This window comes from Aegilops tauschii, chromosome 6, assembly GCF_002575655.3.
Source record: "Aegilops tauschii subsp. strangulata cultivar AL8/78 chromosome 6, Aet v6.0, whole genome shotgun sequence".
NCBI lineage: Eukaryota > Viridiplantae > Streptophyta > Magnoliopsida > Poales > Poaceae > Aegilops > Aegilops tauschii.
This window is the reverse complement of record NC_053040.3, coordinates 146,181,833-146,206,945: the sequence shown is the minus strand read 5'-3', so window position 1 is coordinate 146,206,945 and position 25,113 is coordinate 146,181,833. Positions and strand designations below refer to the sequence as shown.

At 46.0% G+C, this 25,113-nt stretch overlaps 1 protein-coding gene across 1 annotated transcript; it reads left to right on the top strand.

Annotated features, from left to right (window-relative positions):
* Window positions 1-13,806: 13,806 nt before the first annotated feature.
* On the top strand, window positions 13,807-16,008 carry LOC109784903 (protein trichome birefringence-like 19). The gene is made up of 4 exons (XM_040392222.3): window positions 13,807-14,628; window positions 14,762-15,316; window positions 15,472-15,728; window positions 15,842-16,008. The coding sequence occupies exons 1-4, from the start codon at window positions 14,050-14,052 to the stop codon at window positions 15,894-15,896; spliced, it is 1,446 nt and encodes a 481-aa protein (XP_040248156.1). The 5' UTR covers window positions 13,807-14,049; the 3' UTR covers window positions 15,897-16,008.
* The last annotated feature ends 9,105 nt before the right edge of the window (window positions 16,009-25,113 follow it).

The window sequence follows — 25,113 nt, the reverse complement described above, 5'->3', positions numbered from 1 at the left end:
TAATTAAAAAAATGATGCGTAAATGCGTCAATTAGTCTACAATAGCTTTCTTGCTAACATTCTTATGGAAAGCAAAGTTCAGCTGCATGGCTGGATCGTGCCGGTAGTTCACCAAGAGGTGTCTCGTTCGAAACTCCTATGTGGTTTTTTCTTTTCCATTTTATTTCTATCTAGCATACCCTATAAGCTGCATGATTAAATAAAACTCGAGGTTGGTTTCTGTAAAATAATTCCTCACGAGCGGGCACATGGGCCACTGCCGCGCTAGCATGCCACGCGAACAGCGCGTACGTTGGAATACGGATGAAGGCACCGTATTTGCACGATCGGACAAGTTTGAGCATCAGTTTCGTGTATTTTACAACTTTAGGCACCAAACTGACCGCACAGGACAAGTTTAGGCACCTCCGATGTATTTAACTCTCTTTTTTTAATTTCTCCATGTCTACATGACACACACTTTTTTTAGAAATTGCCATCACGATGAAAACAAACAAATATCTTAAATTGTCATGTGAAACATCATAAACAATTTCTGTTGTACGGATTTTCCCATTTTTAAAGGTGACCCAGGAAAATGGAGAGGGTAAGGGCGTCCCGCGCTCCGCCGCCCGCTACCCCTGACGGCAAACCCATTCTCTGGCGGGTCGGTGGGAAGTTTTGGGCGCTCGCGGGAGATTCGGACTGTGAAGATGAAGATGAAGACGCCGACCCTCGAGGTTCATCGAAGGCGCCGTCGCCGACACCGTCAGACACCTTGTGCGAGGCGCTCGGGGTGGGGTACTCTGAGGAGGTCCTTGCGGGCCTTGTCGACACGGCCGTACCAGACGGAGATCCGGCATGGAAAGGGTTATGTGCGGCGGAGATCGTAGAGGTGCTTCGCCGGCGAACGTCGCCGACGGGGGTTTGGCCATGGAAAGGGCCCATCCCTAAGGTATGTCTTCCTACGCTAACCATGCAAGATTTCTTTCAGCTGAAAACATGGACGGTGGTTTCAAGACGTCATAAGAAGAAAAGGCCGGTGGTGGAGATGCCGCCGACGGTGATAACCGATTCGATCGCAGTGATCCGGGGGAGCTACATTAGCTTCTTTGTTAAACTAGCAGCCCAACCGTAAAAGAATTAAACGACACCGGTAAAAAGCTAAACATTCACAAAAAAAATTCCTAAAAACTAAAGCACAAGTGACGGATCGAACAGAGGACCTCCTACTAATGAACAAGGTCACTAGCGAACCTAATTCCTAAGAATATGTGTCTATAGCCTCAAACATTGCAAGAAAATGTGACATTTTTGGGTATTTGCAAGCTTTTTTTTAAGGAACAAAATTGAACAAATATCATTTTTTGAAATAGCAAATGACAATTTTTTTAAATTACAAACTATATTTCAAAGCACGAACAATTTCAAACTATTTGTAAAAATGGGATTGATTTTTGAAGATGTGTACAAATTTTGAAAAACAGGAACCTTTTTTACAAAATGTGAAAAAATAATGAATTTGTGAACAAAATTTAAAGCATGAACATTTTTTGAATTTCTGAACAAATCTTGAAAAACAAGAACCTTTTTTAATACCGATTAATTTATGAAAATCACAAACAGTGAACATTTTTCGACTTTGTGAACATATTTTTCAAAAAAGGAACATTTTATGAATTTGTGAACAAATCTTGAACAACAGGGACATTTTCTAAAAACTCCGAACAAATTCCGAATTTGTGAACAAATTTTCAAAATGGGAAAGTTTTGAATTTGTGTACAAATTTGGAGAACAAATTTTGAAGCACAAACATTTTTTGAATTCTGTGAACAAATATTGAAAAATCCCGAACAAATTTGGAAGCGTGAATTTGTTTTGAATAGGTGAACAAAAAATTGAAATCCGGTAAATTTCTGAATTTTGAAAGTTTTGAACTTTTTTGTGTGATGAGAACAATTTTTGAATTTTGAGAACATTTTTCTAAAAAAATTAAACATTTCTTGAAAACAATAATGTCAATTTTTACCTTATTTGTTCAACATGGCAATTTAACTTTTAAATTTTCCATGGCAAATTTTCCTTTTTTACATGGCAATTTTAATTTAATATACATGGAAAATTTACTTTATTCCCTCATGTAAAATATACTTCTATGGAGCATTGTAAGTTTACTTTTTATTTGCCACGGCAAAAGTACATTTCATCCCTTGCAATTTTTCTGCTTTGGAGAAGCCGTTGAGGAGGCGGCCGATTATGCTGACCTGTTTGGTTGCGCACTTGGCCAATTCCTGATTAAATATCTGGGAATACCGGTTCATTATCGGCGTCTCACCATTGCGGAGTGGAAGCATGTGGAGGAGCATCTAGAGAAACGGTTGAGCAGTTGGAAAGGAAAACTGCTCTCAGTTGGTGGTCGACTGGTTTTGATTAACTCTGTCCTCACAAACATGGTTCTCTATATGCTTTCTTTCTTCCAACTCCCAAAAGGGGTCCTGCAAAGACTGGACTACTTTAGATCCAGATTTTTTTGGCAAGGAGATGGTGAAAAGAAAAAATACACGCTGGCCAAATAGAGCGTGGTTTGTAGGCCTAAAGACCAAGGTGGCCTTGGAATTCATGACCTGCAGGTCAAGAATGAGGCCCTTCTCGGTAAATGGTTATTTAAACTTCTTACCGAGGATGGTGTTTGGCAAACCATGTTGCGCAACAAGTATCTAGGCCAAAAGGCGGTATCCCAGGCATATTGGAAACCTGGCGACTCGCACTTTTGGGCTGGCCTAATGGCGGCAAAGAAACATATATTTCGCTTTGGGTCTTTCGCGATAAAGGACGGGTCGGAGATTCGTTTCTGGGAAGACATCTGGCTAGGCAATGCCAGTCTCAGAGAACAATATCCAGCCTTATATAACATCGCTCGCGATTGCGCACGTGCTCGGTTCTTCCCCGCCGAATATTTCGTTCAGGCGGGATTTGATTGACCCCCGACTTGTGTCATGGCATAATCTTTTATCTCGGCTGGATTCGATTAACCTGGCACAAGGTCGGGATGTGTTTCGCTGGAACCTTACTACATCAGGGTCTTTCGCAGTAGACTCTATGTATCGTGCACTCACGCATTCTGAGGTACCAACGAGTAATAATAAGAAAATTTGGAAGTCTAAGGTTCCACTAAAAGTGAAAATCTTCATGTGGTATCTTCGTAGGGGAGTTGTGTTAACCAAAGACAGCCTCGCACAGCGCAACTGGCGAGGGAGTAAGTGAAGGAAGTATGCCCTAGAGGCAGTAATAAAGTTATTATTTATTTCCTTATTTCATGATAAATGTTTATTATCCATGCTAGAATTGTATTAAACGGAAACTTAGTACATGTGTGAATACATAGACAAAACAAAGTGTCCCTAGTATGCCTCTACTAGACTTGCTCGTTAATCAAAGATGGTTAAGTTTCCTGACCATAGACATGTGTTGTCATTTGATGAACAGGGTCACATCATTAGGAGAATGATGTGATGGACAAGACCCATTCGTTAGCTTAGCATTATGATCGTTACAGTTTCATTGCTACTGCTTTCTTCATGACTTATACATGTTCCTCAGACTATGAGATTATGCAAATCCCGAATACCGGAGGAACACCTTGTGTGCTATCAAACGTCACAACGTAACTGGGTGATTATAAAGATGCTCTACAGGTGTCTCCGAAGGTGTTTGTTGGGTTGGCATAGATCAAGATTAGGATTTGTCACTCCGTGTATCGGAGAGGTATCTCTGGGCCCTCTCGGTAATGCACATAACTATAAGCCTTGCAAGCAATGTGACTAATGAGTTAGTTGCAGGATGATGCATTACGGAACGAGTAAAGAGACTTGCCGGTAACGAGATTGAACTAGGTATGGTGATACCGACGATCGAATCTCGGGCAAGTAACATACCGATGACAAAGGGAACAACGTATGATGTTGTGCGGTTTGACCGATAAAGATCTTCGTAGAAAATATAGGAACTGATATGAGCGTCCAGGTTCCTCTATTGGTTATTGACTGGAGATGAGTCTCGGTCATGTCTACATAGTTCTCGAACCCGTAGGGTCCGCATGCTTAACGTTCGATGACTATATGTATTATGGGTTTTGTGATTTGATGTACCGAAGGTTGTTCGAGTCCCGGATGTGATCACGGACATGACGAGGAGTCTCAAAATGGTCGAGAGATGAAGATTGATATATTGGAAGGTTATGTTTGGACACCGGAAAGGTTTCGGATGAGTTCGGGCATTTTCCGGAGTACCGAGGGGTTACCGGAACCCCCTCGGAGTTAATGGGCCTTAATGGGCCATAGTGGAAGAGTGGAGGAGGCGGCCAGGTGTGGCGCACGCGCCCTAGGCCCAATCCGAATTGGGGTAGGGTTTGGGGGGGCCCTTTCCTTCTCCCCCTCTTCCCTTCCTTTCCCTCCTAGTTGGACTAGGAAAGGGGGGAAACCTACTCCTAGTAGGAGTAGGAATCCCCCCTTGGGGCGCACCCTAGGAGGCCGGCCCTCCCCCTCCTCCACTCCTTTATATACGGGGGAGGGGCACCCCATAGACACACAAGAGTATTTTAGCTGTGTGCGGTGCCCCCCTCCACAGATTTCCACCTCGATCATATTGTCGTAGTGCTTAGGCGAAGCCCTGCGTCGATAACTTCATCATCATCGTCACCACGCCGTCGTGCTGACGAAACTCTCCCTCAGCCTCAGCTGGATCTAGAGTTCGAGGGACGTCACCGAGCTGAACGTGTGCAGATCGCGGAGGTGTCGTGCATTCGGTACTTGATCGGTTGGATCGCGAAGACGTTCGACTACATCAACCGCGTTACTTAACGCTTCCGCTTTCGGTCTACGAGGTTACGTGGACACACTCTCCCCGCTCGTTGCTATGCATCTCCTAGATAGATCTTGCGTGATCGTAGGAAATGTTTTGAATTATGCGTTCCCCAACAGTGGCATCCGAGCCAGGTCTATGCGCAGATGTTATATGCACAAATAGAACACAATGAGTTGTGGGCGATAATAGTCATACTTCTTACCAGCATGTCATACTTTGATTCGGTGGTATTGTTGGATGAAGCGGCCCAGACCGACATTACAAGACCGCGTTCATGAGACTGGTTCTACCGCCGTGCTTTGCACACAGGTGGCTAGTGGGTGTCTGTTTCTCCAACTTTAGTTGAATCGAGTGTGACTGCGCCCGGTCCTTGTTGAAGGTTAAAACAGCACACTTGACGAAAAATCGTTGTGGTTTTGATGCGTAGGTAAGAACGGTTCTTGCTAAGCCCGTAGCAGCCACGTAAAACTTGCAACAACAAAGTAGAGGACGTCTAACTTGTTTTTGCAGGGCTTGCTGTGATGTGATATGGTCAAGACATGATGATATATAAATTGTTGTATGAGATGACCATGTTTTGTAAAAGTTATCGTCAATTGCAGGAGCCTTATGGTTGTCGCTTTATTGTATGAAATGCAAACGCCATGTAATTGCTTTACTTTATCACTAAGCGGTAGCGATAGTCGTAGAAGCAATAGTTGGCGAGACGACAATGATGCTTCGATGGAGATCAAGGTGTCAAGCCGGTGACGATGGTGATCATGACGGTGCTTTGGAGATGGAGATCAAAGGCACAAGATGATGATGGCCATATCATATCACTTATATTGATTGCATGTGATGTTTATCCTTTATGCATCTTATTTTGCTTAGTACGACGGTAGCATTATAAGATGATCTCTCACTAAAATTACAAGGTATAAGTGTTCTCCCTGAGTATGCACCGTTGCGACAGTTCTTCGTGCTGAGACACCACGTGATGATCGGGGGTGATAAGCTCTACGTTCACATACAACAGGTGCAAGCCAGTTTTACACACGCAGAATACTCGGGTTAAACTTGACGAGCCTAGCATATGCAGATATGGCCTCGAAACACTGAGACCGAAAGGTCGAGCGTGAATCATATAGTAGATATGATCAACATAGTGATGTTCACCATTGAAAACTTCTCCATCTCACGTGATGATCGGACATGGTTTAGTTGATATGGATCACGTGATCATTTAGATGACCAGAGGGATGTCTATCTAAGTGGGAGTTCTTAAGTAATATGATTAATTGAACTTTAATTTATCATGAACTTAGTCCTGATAGTATTTGCATAACTATGTTGTAGATCAATAGCTCGCGATGTAGCTCCTCGTTTATTTTTTTGATATGTTCCTAGAGAAAAATAAAGTTGAAAGATGTTAGTAGCAATGATGCGGATTGGATCCGTGATCTGAGGATTATCCGCATTGCTGCACAGAAGAATTATGTCCTTGATGCACCGCTAGGTGACAGACTGATTGCAGGAGCAGATGCAGACATTATGAAACGTTTGGCAAGCTTAATATGATGACTACTTGATAGTTTAGTGCACCATGCTTTACGGCTTATAATTGGGGCTTCAAAGACGTTTTGAACGCCACGGAGCATATGAGATGTTCCAAGAGTTGAAATTAGTATTTCAGACTCATGCCCATGTCGAGAGGTGTGAGACCTTTGACAAGTACTTTACCTACAAGATGGAGGAGAATAGCTCAGCTAGTGAGCATGTGCTCAGAATGTCTGAGCACTACAATCACTTGAATCAAGTGGGAGTTAATCTTCCAGATAAGATAGTGATTGACAGAGTTCTCTAGTCACTATCACCAAGTTACTAGAACTTCGTGATGAACTATAATATGCAAGGGATAACGGAAACGATTCCCAAGATCTTCGCGATGCTGAAATCGGCAAAGGTAGAAATCAAGAAAAAGCATCAAGTGTTGATGGTTGATAAGACCACCAGTTTCAAGTAAAAGGACAAGGGAAAGAAAGGGGACTTCAAGAAGAATTGCAAGCAAGTTGCCACTCCCATGAAGAAGCCCAAGGCTAGACCCAAGCCTGAAACTGAGTGCTTCTACTGCAAAGGAAATGGTCACTGGAAGCGGAACTTCCCCTAGATACTTGGCGGATAAGAAGGATGGCAAAGTGAACAAAGGTATATTTGATATACATGTTATTGATGTGTACTTTACTAGTGTTTGTAGCAACCCCTCGGTATTTGATACTAGTTCAGTTGCTAAGATTAGTAACTCGAAACGGGAGTTGCAGAATGAACAGAGACTAGTTAAGGGTGAAGTGAAGATGTGTGTTGGAAGTGGTTCCAAGATTGATATGATCATCATTGCAAACTCCCTATACTTTCGGGATTAGTGTTGAACCTAAATAATGTTATTTGGTGTTTGCGTTGAGCATGAATATGATTTGATCATGTTTATTGCAATACGGTTATTCATTTTAAGTCAGAAAATAATTGTTGTTCTGTTTACATGAATAAAACTTTCGATGGTCATACACCCAATGAAAGTTAATAATGATAGTGCAACTTATTTGTGGCACTGCAATTTAGGTCATATTGGGGTAAAGCGCATGAAGAAACTCCATGCTGATGAGATTTTGGAATCACTTGATCATGAATCATTTGATGCTTGCGAACCATGCCTCATGGGCAAGATGACTAAAACTCCGTTCTCCGGAACAATGGAACGAGCTACTGACTTATTGGAAATAATACATAACGATGTATGCGGTCCGATGAGTGTTAAGGCTCGCGGCGGGTATCGTTATTTTTTGACCTTCACAGATGATTTGAGCAGATATGGGTATATCTACTTAATGAAACACAAGTCTGAAACAGTTGAAAAGTTCAAAGTTTTTCAGAGTGAAGTAGAGAATCATCGTAACAAGAAAATAAAGTTTCTACGATCTGATCGTGGAGGTGACTATTTGAGTTACAAGTTTGGCCTTCATTTAAAACAATGTGGAATAGTTTCACAACTCACGCCACCTCGAACACCACAGCGTAATGGTGTGTCCAAACGTCTTAACTGTACTTTATTACATAATGGCACGATCTATGGTGTCTCTTACTGATTTACCACTATCTTTTTTGGGTTATGCATTAGAGATAGCTGCATTCACGTTAAATAGGGCACCATCTAAATCCGTTGAGACGACACCGTATGAACTATGGTTTGGCAAGAAACCAAAGCTGTCGTTTCTCAAAGTTTGGGGTTGCGATGCTTATGTGAAAAGTTTCAAACTGATAAACTCGAACCCAAATCAGAGAAGTGCGTCTTCATAGGATACCCAAAAGAAACTGTTGGGTACACCTTCTATCATAGATCTGAAGGCAAGATATTTGTTGTTAAGAATGGATCCTTTCTAGAGAAGGAGTTTCTCTTGAAAGAAGTGAGTGGGAGGAAAGTAGAACTTGATGAGGTAATTGTACCTCTCCCGAATTGGAAAGTAGTTCATCACAGAAATCAGTTCCAGTGATTTCTACACCAATAGTGAGGAAGCTAATGATGATGATCATGACACTTCAGATCAAGTTACTACCGAACCTCGTAGGTCAACCTGAGCACGTTCCGCACCAGAGTGGTACGGTAATCCTGTTCTGGAAGTCATGTTACTAGATCATGACAAACCTACGAACTATGAGGAAGCAATGATGAGCCCAGATTCCGTGAAATGGCTTGAGGCCATGAAATCTGAGATAGGATCCATGTATGAGAACAAAGTGTGGACTTTGGTTGACTTGCCCAATGATCGGCAAGCCATAGAGAATAAATGGATCTTCAAGAGGAAGATGGACGCTGATAGTAGTGTTACTATCTACAAAGCTCGAATTGTCGAAAAGGTTCTCGACAAGTTCAAGGTGTTGAATTCGATGAGATCTTCTCACTCGTATCGATGCTTAAGTCTGTTCGAATCATGTTAGCGATTGCCATATTTTATCTGGCAAATGGATGTCAAAATAATATTCCTTAATGGTTTTCTTAAAGAAAAGTTGTATATGATTCAACCAGAAGGTTTTGTCGATCCTAAAGGTGCTAACAAAATGCGCAAGCTCCAGCGATACATCTATGGACTGGTGCAAGCATCTCGGAGTTGGAATATACGCTTTGATGAGTTGATTAAAGCATATAGTTTTAGACAGACTTGCGGTGAAGCCTGTATTTACAAGAAAGTGAGTGGGAGCACTATAACATTTCTGATAAGTATATGTGAATGACATATTGTTGATCGGAAATGATGTAGAATTTTCTGGAAAGCATAAAAGAGTGTTTGAAAGGATTTTTCAAAGAAAGACCTCAGTGAAGCTACTTACATATTGGGCATCAAGATCTATAAAGATAGATCAAGACGCTTGATAAGACTTTTGGTGAGTACATACCTTGATAAGATTTTGAAGGAGTTCAAAATGGATCAGTCAAAGAAGGAGTTCTTGCCTGAGTTGCAAGGTATGAAGTTGAGTAAGACTCAAAACCCGACCACGGCAGAAAATAAAAAGAGAATGAAATTCATTCCCTATGCCTCAGTCATAGGTTCTATAAAGTATGCTATGTTGTGTACCAGACCTATTGTGTACCTCACCATGACGTTGGCAAGAGGGTAGTGATCTAGGAGTGGATCACTGGACAGTGGTCAAATTTATCCTTAGTGGAATAAGGATATGTTTCTCGGTTATGGAGGTGACAAAAAGTTCGTCGTAAAGGGTTATGTCGATGCAAGCTTTGACACTGATCCAGATGACTCTAAGTCTCAATCTGGATACATATTGAAAGTGGGAGCAATTAGCTAGAGTAGCTCCGTGCAGAGCATTGTAGACATAGAAATTTGCAAAATACATATGGATCTGAATGTGGCAGACCCGTTGAGTAAACTTCTCTCACAAGCAAAACATGATCACACCTCAGTACTCTTTGGGTGTTAATCACATTGCGATGTGAACTAGATTATTGACTCTAGTAAACCTTTGGGTGTTAGTCACATGGCGATGTGAACTAATCACATAAATATGTGAACTATTGGTGTTAAATCACATGACGATGTGAACTAGATTATTGACTCTAGTGCAAGTGGGAGACTGAAGGAAATATGCCCTAGAGACAATAATAAAGTTATTATTTATTTCCTTATTTCATGATAAATGTTTATTATCCATGCTAGAATGTATTAAACGGAAACTTAGTACATGTGTGAATACATAGACAAAACAAAGTGTCCCTAGTATGCCTCTACTAGACTAGCTCATTAATCAAAGATTGTTAAGTTTCCTGACCATAGACATGTGTTGTCATTTGATGAACGGGGTCACTTCATTAGGAGAATGATGTGATGGACAAGACACATTCGTTAGCTTAGCATTATGATCGTTACAGTTTCATTGCTACTGCTTTCTTCATGACTTATACATGTTCCTCAAACTATGAGATTATGCAACTCCCGAATATCGGAGGAACACCTTGTGTGCTATCAAACGTCACAACGTAACTAGGTGATTATAAAGATGCTCTACAGGTGTCTCCGAAGGTGTTTGTTGGGTTGGCATAGATCAAGATTAGGATTTTCCACTCCGTGTGCCGGAGAGGTATCTCTGGGACCTCTCGGTAATGCACATCACTATAAGCCTTGCAAGTAATGTGACTAATGAGTTAGTTGCGGGATGATGCATTACGGAACGAGTAAAGAGACTTGCCGGTAACGAGATTGAACTAGGTATGATGATACCGACGATCGAATCTCGGGCAAGTAACATACCGATGACAAAGGGAACAACGTATGTTGTTGTGCGGTTTGACCGATAAAGATCTTCGTAGAATATGTAGGAACCAATATGAGCATCCAGGTTCCGCTATTGGTTATTGACCGGAGATGAGTCTCGGTCATGTCTACATAGTTCTCGAACCCGTAGGGTCCGCACGCTTAACGTTCGATGACTATATGTATTATGAGTTTTGTGATTTGATGTACCGAAGGTTGTTAGGTGTCCCAGATGTGATCACGGACATGACGAGGAGTCTCGAAATGGTTGAGACATGAAGATTGATATATTGGAAGGTTATGTTTGGACACCGGAAAGGTTTTGGATGAGTTCGGGCATTTTCCGGAGTACCGGGGGTTACCGGAACCCTCGGGGAGTTAATGGGCCTTAATGGGCCGTAGTGGAAGAAAGGAGGAGGCGGCCAGGTGTGGCGCGCGCGCCCCCGTAGGCCCAATCCGAATTGGGGTAGGGTTTGGGGGGGCTTTCCTTCTCCCCCTCTTCCCTTCCTTTCCCTCCTAGGTGGACTAGGAAAGGGGGGAAACCTACTCCTATACTCCTTTATATAAGGGGGAGGGGGCACCCCATAGACACGCAAGTTGATTTTAGCCATGTGCGGTGCCCCCCTCCACAGATTTCCACCTCAGTCATATTGTCGTAGTGCTTAGGCGAAGCCCTGCGTGGTAAGTTCATCATCACCGTCACCACGCCCTCGTGCTGACGAAACTCTCCCTCGGCCTCAGCTGGATCTAGAGTTCGAGGGACGTCACCGAGCTGAACATGTGCAGATCATGGAGGTGCCGTGCGTTCGGTACTTGATCGGTTGGATCGCGAAGACGTTTGACTACATCAACCGCGTTACTTAACGCTTCCGCTTTCGGTCTACAAGGGTACGTGGACACACTCTTCCCGCTCATTGATACGCATCTCCTAGATAGATCTTGTGTGATCGTAGGATTTTTTTTTGAAATTCTGTGTTCCCCAACAGTAAGAAGTGTTCTTTTTGCACTCATGACGAGACAATCAGACACCTCTTTTTCCAATGCAAGTTTGCACGTTCTACATGATCAGTCATCCAAATAGCGTCAAATTTGTATCCGCCCACAAGTGTTGCTAATATTTTTGGTCATTGGTTGGACGGTATTACAAATAGGTTCAAAACGCTAATAAGGGTGGGAGCGTATGCCTTAATTTGGTCGCTTTGGCTATGTAGAAATGATTTGTTTTTAGTGACAAAAATGCTTCTCCTCTACAGGTTATTTTCCGGTGTACGCACTCGCTACGTACGTGGTCTATGCTACAACGGCCGGAGTACCAACCGCTGTTCATGGCGGTGTGTATGCGATTGGAGCAGGTGGCTACGGAGGTTTTTTCCCAACATGGGTGGCAGCATAACCTACGGATCGATCCACCACCCTCTTCGACATAGGCATAGTGTCGGTCTAAAGGACTCTGCTATTGCCGATTTGTCGATTTTTATTTCATGAATTTTTGTCAGACTTCTGGATTTGGCTGTGTGCATCTTAGTTATGCAGAGGCCGGGTGTTACTCATAATGCTTTGTATCCGCTTGATGCTACATTTTGAGATAATAAAGTCGCCCTTTATCGGAAAAAAATCCCTTGCAATTTTTGCCTTTTCCACCGTTCATGGATTTTTTTTTGCTTATTTAGACTATTTTACATTTACTTTACATAATTTTAATCCACTTTTTTTGTCTATTGACATATATAGCACAGAAAACTATACATTTTTAATCCATATTTTACTTGCCACCATGATACAGATGCAAATTGCATGAACTTTTCTGTTTAGTTCCTTTTTTCACACAAAAAAGACCTTTTTGACCATGGCAATTTTTTCTTATAAGGATGATGGCATTTTTGGTTCTGAACCATTGGGAGGTTTTTTGTAGTAGCTTGTTTGTCACTCTATCTATCATGACAAATTCATCTTTTAATTTTTAAAGCATGGTAAATCTGGGCTTTATTAGTCACTTCCAAAACTTGGGGTTTTGTTTACTGTAAAAACTGGGCTAAACTGGGTTCTTTTATTTAATATATACAAACTGGGCCAAACCGGGCATGTATGGGAGCTGCAGGGGATGTTCGCGTTGGGAGGCTTCTCGCGCCGAACAAGCTCGTTCGGTAGATGTCTCCCTAGTAGCGAACGATTCGTTCTATCCGGGGCTCTCCCATACCGAACGTCAGGCAGATATCAGCGTCCTTTATTTATCTTCTCTCTAGTACCAACACGTAAAATATGACTACGCTTAATAGTTTCAACTCCTGCCATAATGCTCTGCCATGTATACGAGGATTTGTTCTTTAGGTTGGCCTTAAGTAAATCACGCTCCGAGAAGTATTTAGCTCTTAGAACAGTAGCACAAAGGGAATCGGGATTATCAATAAACCGTCATGTCTGCTTAGCAAGGAGGGCAAGATTAAAACAATAGATATCACTTGGTAGTTGAGAATGGATGCCCCCTTCCTCTTAATTTCTCAATCACGGTTGGGAATCGGAGAAATGCAGCTGGTAGTTGGGAACCTGGGATGCCCCCTTCCTCTTTCTCGGTCACAACTGTTTTTACTCCTTTCAATCCTTGAAAAGTCAAAGCACGGATCCTCGGAAGAATCAAGGCACTCTCGTGGTTGAAAAGTCAGAGCTCTTTTTCCCCTTTGCATGAACGCAAGATTCCTACGTACCCGTGGTCTGTGATCGAGTGCACCTTTACCATTAGGACAGTTTTTCTGGTTGACAAAAAGAGTTTAGCATGTGCCTGTATATATAGAAAGCTTATCCGTGGTAGATCGAACGTTGGATACAGACGAGACTGCTGTTTCCGGTCCAAACCATAACCAAGCAAAAAACCCACGGAAAGCTAGCGGTACACTGACTGCAGCAAATCATCAGCTGACGTCGATTTTTCCTTTCCGGATAGCGACCTGCTTACGATCTGTTTTGAAATGCTAGCAATACCAAGTTTGGGCTCTTTGATTCCGCGGCGATCCTACTCGGTTTCAGAACATGCAGATTTTTGTGGCCACCTGAATTTGACTTGCTTGTGACGTGCTCCGTCAGAATGCTATAACCACCAGAATTCAGAAAGAAGGCACGGGTGACGTGCCCAGGAGAATGCTTTGTCAGAGAGAGTCTTAAACTATGGAACGAGGCAAATGCATGCAGTCTACCCGTGGTCCGTGGCCAAAGGAGAAACGGCTTACTCGGGCTTTGACCCCCGCCGGCGGCCGCCAAGAGAACGAGTAATTACGCTATCTAGCTCAAGAACACGGCACGCGCTGCGTGCGCGGCGCGCATTCTTCTTCTTCTTCTTCTTCTTCTTCTTCTTCTTCTTCTTCTTCTTCTTCCTCAACTCCTGATCTCCATCGCGTCCGCCTACGCCTCTCGACCATGAAGCCCCACAAGAGCAACCCCTTCTCGCGCAAGATCTCCGTTGCTGTTGCCACGCCGATCCTCCTCCTGCTAGCCCTCGCCGTCGTCTCGCTCTACGATTTCAACTTCGCCGACAGTTACTACCAGTACATACGCCGCGCCTCCTCCGCTTCATCGTCGGCGCCGTCGTTTCCGGCGACCACCTCCGCGTCTCCCACGATCCCGGCGGCAACCTTACCATCGTCATCGTCGTCGGCGTCTCCGCCCAACTCCTCCTCGTCATCTTCGGCGTCCCCGACCAACTCCTCGCCCACTGGCGCCTGCGACCTGACGCGGGGCCAGTGGGTGCCGGACGACGAGCCGCCGTACTACACCAACCTGACGTGCCCGTTCATCGACGACCTCCAGAACTGCATGAAGTTCGGCAAGCCGGGCGGTCTCGACATCATGCGCTGGCGGTGGAAGCCTGACGGCTGCGACCTTCCCCGCTTCGACGCCGGGCGGTTCTTGGAGGCCATGAGGGGCAAGTCCATGGCCTTCGTCGGGGATTCGCTCGCCAGGAACCACGTCAAGTCTCTGCTCTGCATCCTGTCCCAGGTACGTACACGCCACATCTCTCGGCAAGTCGATGGCACGGGAATAGCATGTCCGCGAATCATGCATGGCACGCCGATCGTCCACTTCTATAGCTGCTAGCTGCTGATGCAACTGGCGTTTGAACATGTTGCAGGTGCCAGAGCCGGTGGAGCTCGTCACCACGACGGAGACGGACGTGACGGGGAGGGCCGTCCGGCGAGACTTCCACTACGGCAGCCACGGGTTCAACGTCTCGCTCTTCTGGTCGCCCTTCCTGGTCAAGGCCAACCTCTCGAACGCGGCGTTCGGCCTGGGCCTGTGGGACGTGCACCTCGACACGCCGGACGCCCGGTGGGCGGCGCACATCGCCGACTTCGACTACATCGTCCTGTCCGGCACCAACTGGTTCTTCCGCCCCTCGGTGTACTACGAGGGTGGCCGGGCCGTCGGGCGCAACGGCGGCGCCAGCGGCGCCCACAACGCGACCGAGACGCCCGTCTCCGGCGCGGTGCGCGCCGCGTTCCGCACGGCGCTCGGCGCCATCGCGGCCCGCGAGGGGTTCCGCGGCAAGGCCGTGGTCCGGACGGTCACGCCCGCGCACTTCGAGAACGGGGAGTGGAACACCGGCGGCGACTGCGTGCGCACGCGGCCGCTCCGCCGCGGCGAGCGCGCCCGCGACGCCGTCGTGGCCGAGTTCCGCGCCGCGCAGGTGGGAAACGGAAACCATGCATGCAGCGCCATACGCATGCCCCTCTCTCTTTCTCGACGCGGCAACAAGAAAATTGGTTGCAAACGCGGAGACGTGACGCGAGTGGCTGGTGACGCGGTCCGCTGATGGTTCGTCTTTGGGCTGTGCGTGCGCAGGTTGACGCGCTGAGGGAGACCGAGGCGGCATGGCGGCGGAACCGGAGCGGCGCGGAGCTGCGGCTGCTGGACATCACGGGGGCGATGGAGCTGCGTCCGGACGGGCACCCGAGCCGGTACGGGCACCCGCCGGGCGGGAGCGTGGAGGGGAGCTTCGTGGTGGACTGCCTGCACTGGTGCTTGCCGGGGCCGATCGACCTGTGGAGCGAGCTGCTGTTCCACATGCTGGCGGCTCATCCACGGCGTGCTGACATTGAGTGAGTTCTGCAAATGCATCGAAGCCAGACTTGTGTAAATTGATCTTCTTTTTTTTTTTGCCGCATTAATGCGGAGCAAAGTGAATTCACTGTCTGTCTGTGTGTGTCTGTAGCAGCAGGGTTTCTGTAAGAGAAACTGAGAAAAATGGTGTGCAAGGCACGCTCTGAGCTCCAACGTTCAAAGGCAACACGCAAACTCTTCCATTCCACGTCTCCTAAGCAAAGACAACATGTCACGTGCTGACAATGCTGAATGCTGAACATGTCTGATTCAGATATACTTCCCCTGTGTCCAATTAGGAGAGATCCAACTCCCCCTTCATATAAGGGGAGGTGGACTGTTCCTTGATCATTAAAAAATAGGAAAAGCAAACGCCCACGCACATCGTCCACACGCCTCCATCACCACTCATTTTGCCATGTATGAATATGAACAGATGACATCAGCAGAAATCTTTTTGGTTTTCGGCTTAAAAATGTTTTATCTCATAATTAAAAATTGAATTAAAAATCCGTTTTCACCATTAAATCCGTCTCGACGAGATCTTCAAAACCAGACCCCATGTTGATATGTTTGGACGAATTTTTTTTTCCCAAAAGTTGCCATGATGTTTACACTGTAATTGCCATAGTGCTTAAACTAAAGTTGCCATGTGGCAATTTTAGTTTGTAGAGCCTGGCAATTTTAGTTTTTTTTTATGATGGCAATTCCAGTACTTTGTGTGACGTCCCCGATTCAATCGTACACTAATCATGCACGCAAACGTGTACGATCAAGATCAGGGACTCACGGGAAGATATCACAACACAACTCTAAAACATAAATAAGTCATACAAGCATCATAATACAAGCCAGGGGACTCGAGGGCTCGAATACAAGTGCTCGATCATAGACGAGTCAGCGGAAGCAACAATATCTGAGTACAGACATAAGTTAAACAAGTTTGCCTTAAGAAGGCTAGCACAAACTGGGATACAGATCGAAAGAGGCGCATGCCTCCTGCCTGGGATCCTCCTAACTACTCCTGGTCGTCGTCAGCGGCCTGCACGTAGTAGTAGGCACCTCCGGTGTAGTAGGAGTCGTCGTCGACGGTGGCGTCTGGCTCCTGGGCTCCAGCATCTGGTTGCGACAACTAGGTAGAAGGGAAAGGGGGAAAAGAGGGAGAAAAGCAACCGTGAGTACTCATCCAAAGTACTCGCAAGCAAGGAGCTACACTACATATGCATGGGTATATGTGTAAAGGGCCATATCGATGGACTGAACTGCAGAATGCCAGAATAAGAGGGGGGTAGCTAATCCTGTCGAAGACTACGCTTCTGGCCACCTCCATCTTGCAGCATGTAGAAAAGGGTAGATGGCAAGTTCACCAAGTAGCATCGCATAGCATAATCCTACCCGGCGATCCCCTCCTCGTCGCCCTGTTAGAGAGCGATCACCGGGTTATATCTGGCACTTGGAAGGGTGTGTTTCATTAAGTATCCGGTTCTAGTTGTCATAAGGTCAAGGTACAACTCCGGGTCGTCCTTTTACCGAGGGACACGGCTATTCGAATAGATAAACTTCCCTGCAGGGTTGCACCACATAACCCAACACGCTTGATCCCATTTGGCCGGACACACTTTCCTGGGTCATGCCCGGCCTCGGAAGATCAACACGTCGCAGCCCCACCTAGGCTCAACAGAGAGGTCAGCACGCCGGTCTAAATCCTATGCGCGCAGGGGTCTGGGCCCATCGCCCATTGCACACCTGCACGTTGCGAGGGCGGCCGGAAGCAGACCTAGCCTAGCAGGCGTTCCAGTCCAATCCGACGCGCGCCGCTCCGTCGCTGACGTCAAAAAGAGCTTCGGCTGATACCACGACGCCGAGTGCCCATAACTGTTCCCTCGTAGTTGGTTAGTGCGTATAGACCAAATGGCCAGACTCAGATCAAATACCAAGATCTCGTTAAGCGTGTTAAGTATCCGCGAACGCCGACCAGGGCCAGGCCCACCTCTCTCCTAGGTGGTCTCAACCTGCCCTGTCGCTCCGCCACAAAGTAACAGTCGGGGGCCGTCAGGAACCCAGGCCCACCTTTACCGGGATGAAGCCACCTGTCCTTTCAGCCCCCTCATCAGAATCACTTGCGGGTACTCAACGAGCTGACCCGACTTTAGTCACCACATGTGTCATGTATATAAAGTATATAGTATATACCCGTGATCACCTCCCGAAGTGATCACGGCCCAGTAGTATAGCATGGCAGACGGACAAGAGTGTAGGGCCACTGATGGAACACTAGAATCCTATACTAAGCAGTAGGATAGCAGGTAAGGGTAACAACTGTAGCAACAATGATAGGCTATGCAGCAGAATAGGATTAACCGAAAGCAGTAACATGCTACACTACTCTAATGCAAGCAGTAGAGAGAAGGAATAGGCGATATCTGGTGATCAAAGGGGGGGCTTGCCTGGTTGCTCTGGCAAGAAGGGTTCGTCGTCGATGTAGTCGATCACAGGGGTACCGGCATCGGTCTCAGGGTCTACCGGAAAGAAGTAACGAAGGGGGAACACAATAAATAAGAGAGCAATCAAAGCATCACAAAACATAACATGACAAACGCGGTGCTAGATGTGCCCAATCGCGGTAGCAGGCGATATCGGCGAAGGGGGGAAACATCCGGAAAAGTATTCCCGGTGTTTCGCGTTTTGGACAGATGAACCGGAGGGGGAAAGTTGCATGTTCGATATGTTAGGGATGTGTGGCAGACGAACGGGCTACGTATTCGGATTCGTCTCGTCATTCTGAGCAACTTTCATGTATAAAGTTTTTTCATCCGAGTTACGGATTATTTTATATGAATTTTATAAGTTTAAATGATTTTCTAAATTTCCAGGATTTATTTTAGTTCAAAAATAAAAGAGAAATTGCTAAATGTACCTAGCCCTGTGTACACAGCAGTTTACACAGGGGCTGACATGTGGGCCAGGGGGGCCCAGTTGACCAGTCAATGTTTGACTGGTCTACACAGCAGTTTACACAGGGGCTGACATGTGGGCCAGGGGGGCCCAGTTGACCAGTCAATGTTTGACTGGTCAACAGGGGGTGGGGCCCCCGTGTCATTGACAGATTAGGCTAAACAGGGTTTAATTAAGTTAACTAGTGATTAGGTTATACTAATTATGATTAATTAAGTTAATTAATTAATTAATATTTCTATTATTGTTATTATATTTTTAATTCTTTTTTTTATTAAAAACGTTCTGGGCAGTGGGCCCCATTTGGCAGTGGCCCAGAGGCCTATGCGGGTTTGGTCCAGCGGGTGCGGGCGCACCGGAGCGAGCACTCGCCCGCAGGGCGGGACGAGGCCGCCAGGGCACCGACGGCGGGGCACGCCGGCGCGGCCAGCCGGGGACACGGCGGGCGAAGGCGAGGGGTGGCGCCGATGCGGCCATTGGCGCGCGGGCGGCGCGGTGGCGCGGCCACGGGAGGAGGAGAGAGCGGAGACGAGGCGCGCCGAGGCACGGGGCCATGGGGCGCGGGCCGGAGCGGGACGCGGGTAGGAGGCCGGAGTGGTGGTGGCGGTAGCGCCGCAGCACAGCAGCAGCTGTTGCATCCCGCGACGGGGCAAGGCCAGGAGCGGCAAGGGGGCGTCGGCGTGGCCGACGCGGTGGTGCACGTGCGACAGAGGAGGAGAGGAGGAGTCGGGGCACGGGGTCTCACCCCCGATGTAGGGGAGTGGCAGTGGGGCGCGGGGAGGAGGTCGTGGACGACGGCGACGACGGAGTGGAGAAGAGGACGACGGGGCGACGGCGGTGGCGGGGTCCGGTGAGGAGGAGGCCGTGGCACGGGCGCGAGGGAGGGGGGTCGTCGCCGGCGGGTGGCTCGTCCACCGTAGCAGGGTCGACCGGGCGGCGCGGGGCTCGAGCACGGAGCCAGGGCGTCGGCAGGCGCAGGGCGAGGCGCGGGCACCGGGTGGCGGCGACGGCGTCGGGTCGTCGAGGCGATGGGGGAGTCCGGCGACGGGGTTGGGGCGCTGGCGTCGCGAGAGGGGGGGAGGCAGTTCGTCCCCGATCCAGATCGGATCGGGAGGGGAGAGACGTGGGGAGTGGGGGGAGTGGTGCGTGGGCTAGGGTTTCGGGTAGTGGGGGGTTATGGAGGGGAGTAGGTGGGCTGGCCGGTTGGGCCAGGTGGGTCGGCCAGCTGGGCCGTCTTGTCCAGTTGGCCAGGGGGCTTTCTCTCTTTTTTATCTTTTTCTTATTTTCTTTTCTCTTTTATTTATTTTAGTTAGCAAAACAGTTTTACAAAAATACAACCCCTACTCCTAAATTAGCATAATAACATAGGCCACCTACTCCAAAAAGTTTGGTGATTATATAAACTAGATTAACATTTGTTTAGTATTTAAAAGCATTTAAATAATTGTTTTGCTGATGTTTTTACTTACTAAAGTGCAGTTAAATACTTTACAAAAGTGTGGTTTCTTCACCAATTTAATATGGACTATTTGGCTCACTCCGAACATTTTAGTTGTAATATTTGTAAACTTTTATTATTTGCCTTTATTTAAATTTTGAATTTGTTTCGGTTCTGAACTATCGAGAGTTTATCAACAGTAAACAGGGTGACGTGGCATCGTTAACGTGGGATTACTGTAGCTTAATTATCCGGGCGTCATACTTTGACCATGAAAATATTATTTTGTATGAACCATGGCAATGTTAAGTGCATGTATCATGTCAATTTTAGTTTATGGTGCATGGCAAGTCTAGTTTCTTAATTTTCTGTTTTATAATATGTCAAAATTTACTTTTAAATGTAGAAGAAAATAGTTGAAACATATCATGGCAACTTTAGTGTAAACATCATGGCAATTCATGTGCAATAGACATGACAACTTTTAATAAAAAAAATTGTTGAAATATATTGATATGAGATCCAGTTTCGAAGATCTCGTCGCGAGGGATTTAATGGTGAAAACGGATCTTCAATCGGATTTTTCATTTAAGAGATAAAACATTTTGTAAACTGAAAAGCAAAAAGATTCCCACATGCATGCATGCGGTGACATGACGTAGTCTATATATTATAGGACGTGTGGGCGGGTTTGGCTCCCACCACACGTGTGAGCGTTAGCGTTATCTAAAAAATATTGTGAAAACATGAGGTGTTTTTTTGCTCAGCTCACCCGAGACCACAAAATTACCGGGGAAAGAGAATTGGATATGCTCTTAAAGTGGTGCCATATATCACGTTGGTGCTTGAAAGTGTCATCTTGCACTTAGAATGCACCGGGGTGAACAGTAAATTATGAAACAACAACAACACAGCCTCTCAATCCCAAACAAGTTAGGGTGGACTAGAGTCAAAACCTATGAGATATCGAAACCAAGTCATGGTTCTCGCACATAGATAGCTAACTTCCACGCGCCCCTGTCCATGGCTATATCTTTGGTGATATTCTAGTCCTTCAGATCTTTCTTTACATACTCCTCCCATGTCAAGTTTGGTCCACTCAAACTTTTCTTGACATTATCAGCATGCCTTAACCGTTTGCTATACACTGACGCTTCTGGAAGCCTGCCTATATATGCCCAAACCATCTGAGGTAATGTTGGACAAGATTCTCTTCAATCGGTGCCACCCAACTCTATGATGTATATCATCATTTCAGAACCGATCCTTTTTTATGTGGCTACATATCCATCTCAACATGCGGATCTTTGCTACACCTAACGGTTGGATATGTTGCCTTTTAGTTGGCCAACATTTAGCTCCATACAACATCGCATGTCAAATTCTATAGAGCGTACCTTTTGGCTTTTGTGGCACTCTTTTTATCAGAACACTAGAAGCTTGGCGCAACTTCATCAATCCATTTTTGATTCGATGGCTCACATTTTCATCGATATCACCATTGACTCAAATATCAAACAATATCCTTCTGAGGCACAACCTACCCATCAAGACAAACTTTCTCATACTCTCGTGCCTAGTAGTAATGAAAGTGCACCTCAGGTATAACATAGGCTAACTCTACCTATGTTGCCTCAACATAGGCGACCCAAGCGCAGATAAAGAAAAGGGTTGTGATAAACTTGGTGAGCTAACGTCAAAACTCATCCACTCCTATGAAAATGAAACCCAAAAAGAACAGTAAATTTCAAAAATTGAAAGAAAAATAAAAAATGATTTTTTAAGAAAATATTCTTGACTTTTCCCCCTACATATAAATTTTCGTGAAGAGATTACACTCGTGATGCTTTGGTAAAAAAATGAGGCCCCAAATGCTTCAGGTATGAGCCATTTTACAATATCAATTTGTTTTTTAATATATCATGACCACATTGAATGCTTTTTCTTCGCGAAATACTGCACGGGGATAAACATTCAAACATTTGTGTTGTATATATTTTTAGATTCTTTTACAATTACTTTGGATTTTTTCTGTTCGGGATGCGTGTGCACTAGGAGCAGAAAACTCCAAATACCTTGGTGCTTGGTGCTTGGAATCACTGACCTCTCATGTATTGTCAGTCTCTGAGGGGAACATCTATTTTGCAATTTGCACTGTAGATGTGACTTGTGAGTCGGAGCTGGGTTTGGTTCCATCGGCAGTGGACGACGCCACGACGGACTGTAATAGTGACAAAGAAGCTGATCAACCCACCTCCGCGACCGCACCAACGGCGATCACTCTTGTGTTGCTGGCTCGTCGGTCGGGCATACCAGTTCCTCTCCGACTTTGGGGTCCTTTCCAACTTCACTCAGCAAGTGCAACTATATTGGTAAATGGCGATCTTTCTTCAGTTGTCCCTTTTTGTGTGATAATTGGATACAATTCATTGTTATGCCAATTGTTGAATTGCCTTCAAATTTATAATTGAGGCAAGAACACTAGAGACCCAGAAACTTGCAATGAATGTTATGGTTTAGTTCACAAACTTATAAAAGGTAATCAAACTACCCCTAAACTTGCATTCCATGGGATGATTTAGTACAGAGCCAATCATGAGTGGACCAATGGCACCCCTAAACTACCCCTGGCCGCATCATGGCAAAGCAGCTCGCCCCAACATTTTTGCAAAAAAGCCCTTGACCTTTCTATAAATTACGCGTGCGGTTCAATCCAGCTTATGTTTTGGCGCGCGGCGGTACGTACAATCACGCGCGGGGTAAAAAACCCCTTTGTCCTCGTAATCTCCTCCTTTTGTTTTGTCTTTTTCCTAACACTTGTTGTTTGGGCTGCATTACGGTAGCTACATGAGGACGGCCACAAGCCTAAATGCCTAATCAATTGGCTCGATCAACAAACGTCAATACTAGTTCGCAAAGAAAAAAACATATGTGAATTGTTTTGCATGTGCATGTCTTTAAAAAAGACGCCTTTTTATTTCAGTTTATGATTTTTTTACTTTTTCGTATTTTTATTCATTTGCAACCAAAAAAATAGAAAATTATAAGTTCAATCCAGAACACGTGACAAAAAAGTAGAAAATACAAAAGAAACCCTCTAGTTACACACATATTGCCACGCTAGCAGTTGCACGTGGAGTGCTCGTGTGTAGTTAGTTGCATATGGCATGTAGGTGTGCCCGACGAAGGAGAGCTACAGAGCTCAAGTACGTGTGCGCATGGCATGCCGTTAGAGCGTACTCCAGGAAAAGCAAATTTCATACCGGCGGATGTCAAGTTAGACATGTCATGCCATGCCCATGCCGATTCATACTTCCCACGGCCGAGAGCCGCCTCTCGCGCCTTGTTGCGCTCCGGCCGCCGGCTGGCCGTCTTTGAGATCACCAACATGCGGATGTTGGACACCCTCGTGTTCCCGCTCTTTCACGCCCGGCTGCGTGATCGTGACTTCAAAGCGCAAGACGAGGTCATGGAGACCACCCGGCTATCCCCTCCATCACCCTCCGGCTCGTACACAAGCACGGCCTCCGTCAGATGCTCTTTGTCCTCGCCGTCGACTTTGCGAGCCGCCCAAGCGACCACCGCGCACGCCCATACGTCCGCTCCGGCCGCGCTCCCCGCCTCCCCGCACTAGTGCTGCTGCGCCGAAGAACATCAGTTACTTGCAGCAAGGGCCGGGCGATGACCGCCGCGAATTGGCCGTGGTCAATCCCATCCAGACGAGTGCTACATACGAATACAAGTGGGGGCGTACACTTGTTTTGGAGGCGCGGGAGACAAAAAATGGTGCAGCCGTAGGATGTTATGCCAACGGTCGCGGTGCACAGATGGGAGCAAGGGGCGGAGCAGGCAAGCCGCGTCCAGATGCAGCCCAAACAACAAGTGTTAGAAAAAAGACAAAGCAAGAGGAGGAGATTTGGAGGACAAAGGTGGTTTTACCGGGCGCGCCCAAACATAGGCTCGATTGTACCATGCACATGATTTCCAGAAAGATCAAGGGTGTTTTCGAAAAAATGCCAGGGCGAGTGGTTGTGCCACGTCGCGGCCAGCGTGGCACCATTTGTCTGTTTGTGATTGGTTGTGGACTAAATCTTCACATATATTGCAAGTTTCGGGGTGACTTGATTACCTTTTGCAAGTTTGTGGATTAAACCATCATATTCATTGCAAGTTTCTGGGTCTCTAGTGCCCTTGTCTCTTTGTAATTGGTGTAGAATTCAGTATGTTAGTGTCTGATGAGGTCTGTAGAGTTCAGTGACAAAATCCAGCATTCTAGCTTGTATGGGGTCATTTGTTGTCTGCAAAATGCGAAGCTCCAAACTGATCTGAAAGTGTATACAAATTGGGACGCAAAAGTGTCGAATCATGATTTCAATCTATTGACCGAGACTTGTCAAAGAAAAAGTACTACTACTTGACTCAAGGAATCCCTTAAAAATTGCACTTGGATTACGTTCTATTTACAACAATACACTCATAATGTGGATCATGATGCTTTTAGAGTCAACTAAAACTTTGGTTATCCTAATCCTTTTCACTGTGGTCATTGATATGCTTCAACAGATCAGGAAGCATTTTGACGCTAATGGTCACCTTAAGCATCTGATACTCCCTGATCAACCCTGTCTCGTGCTTCAGGTGCTCTTCCTCCGGTACGAGCAGATGCTCCGGGACCCCGTGAGCAACGTGAAGAAGCTGGCGGAGTTCATGGGGTGCCCGTTCTCCGGTGAGGAGGAGGCAGCCGGGGTGGTGCAGGCCATCGTGGAGTTGTGCAACTTCCAGAGCTTGAAGAACATGGAGGTGAACAAGAGAGAGGAACATGGAGGTGAACAAGAGAGAGGATAATGTTTGTTTTAGTAGTTTGGATTACTTACCACATTCACATGGTAATAAGAGGATAATGTTGCAAGAAAATGCAGATGGATTTATAGATCACTGGAGGGTAGTTTCCAAACAATTTTCTTACAGAAAACGTTAGTGATTCCTACTAC

Excerpts from the sequence above, each read along its gene's own strand:
- LOC109784903 (XM_040392222.3), top strand. The coding sequence starts at position 14,050 with ATGAAGCCCCACAAGAGCAACCCCTTCTCGCGCAAGATCTCCGTTGCT. Across the intron at positions 14,629-14,761 it reads TGCTCTGCATCCTGTCCCAG|GTGCCAGAGCCGGTGGAGCT; the intron begins GTACGTACACGC and ends AACATGTTGCAG. Across the intron at positions 15,317-15,471 it reads CCGAGTTCCGCGCCGCGCAG|GTTGACGCGCTGAGGGAGAC; the intron begins GTGGGAAACGGA and ends GTGCGTGCGCAG.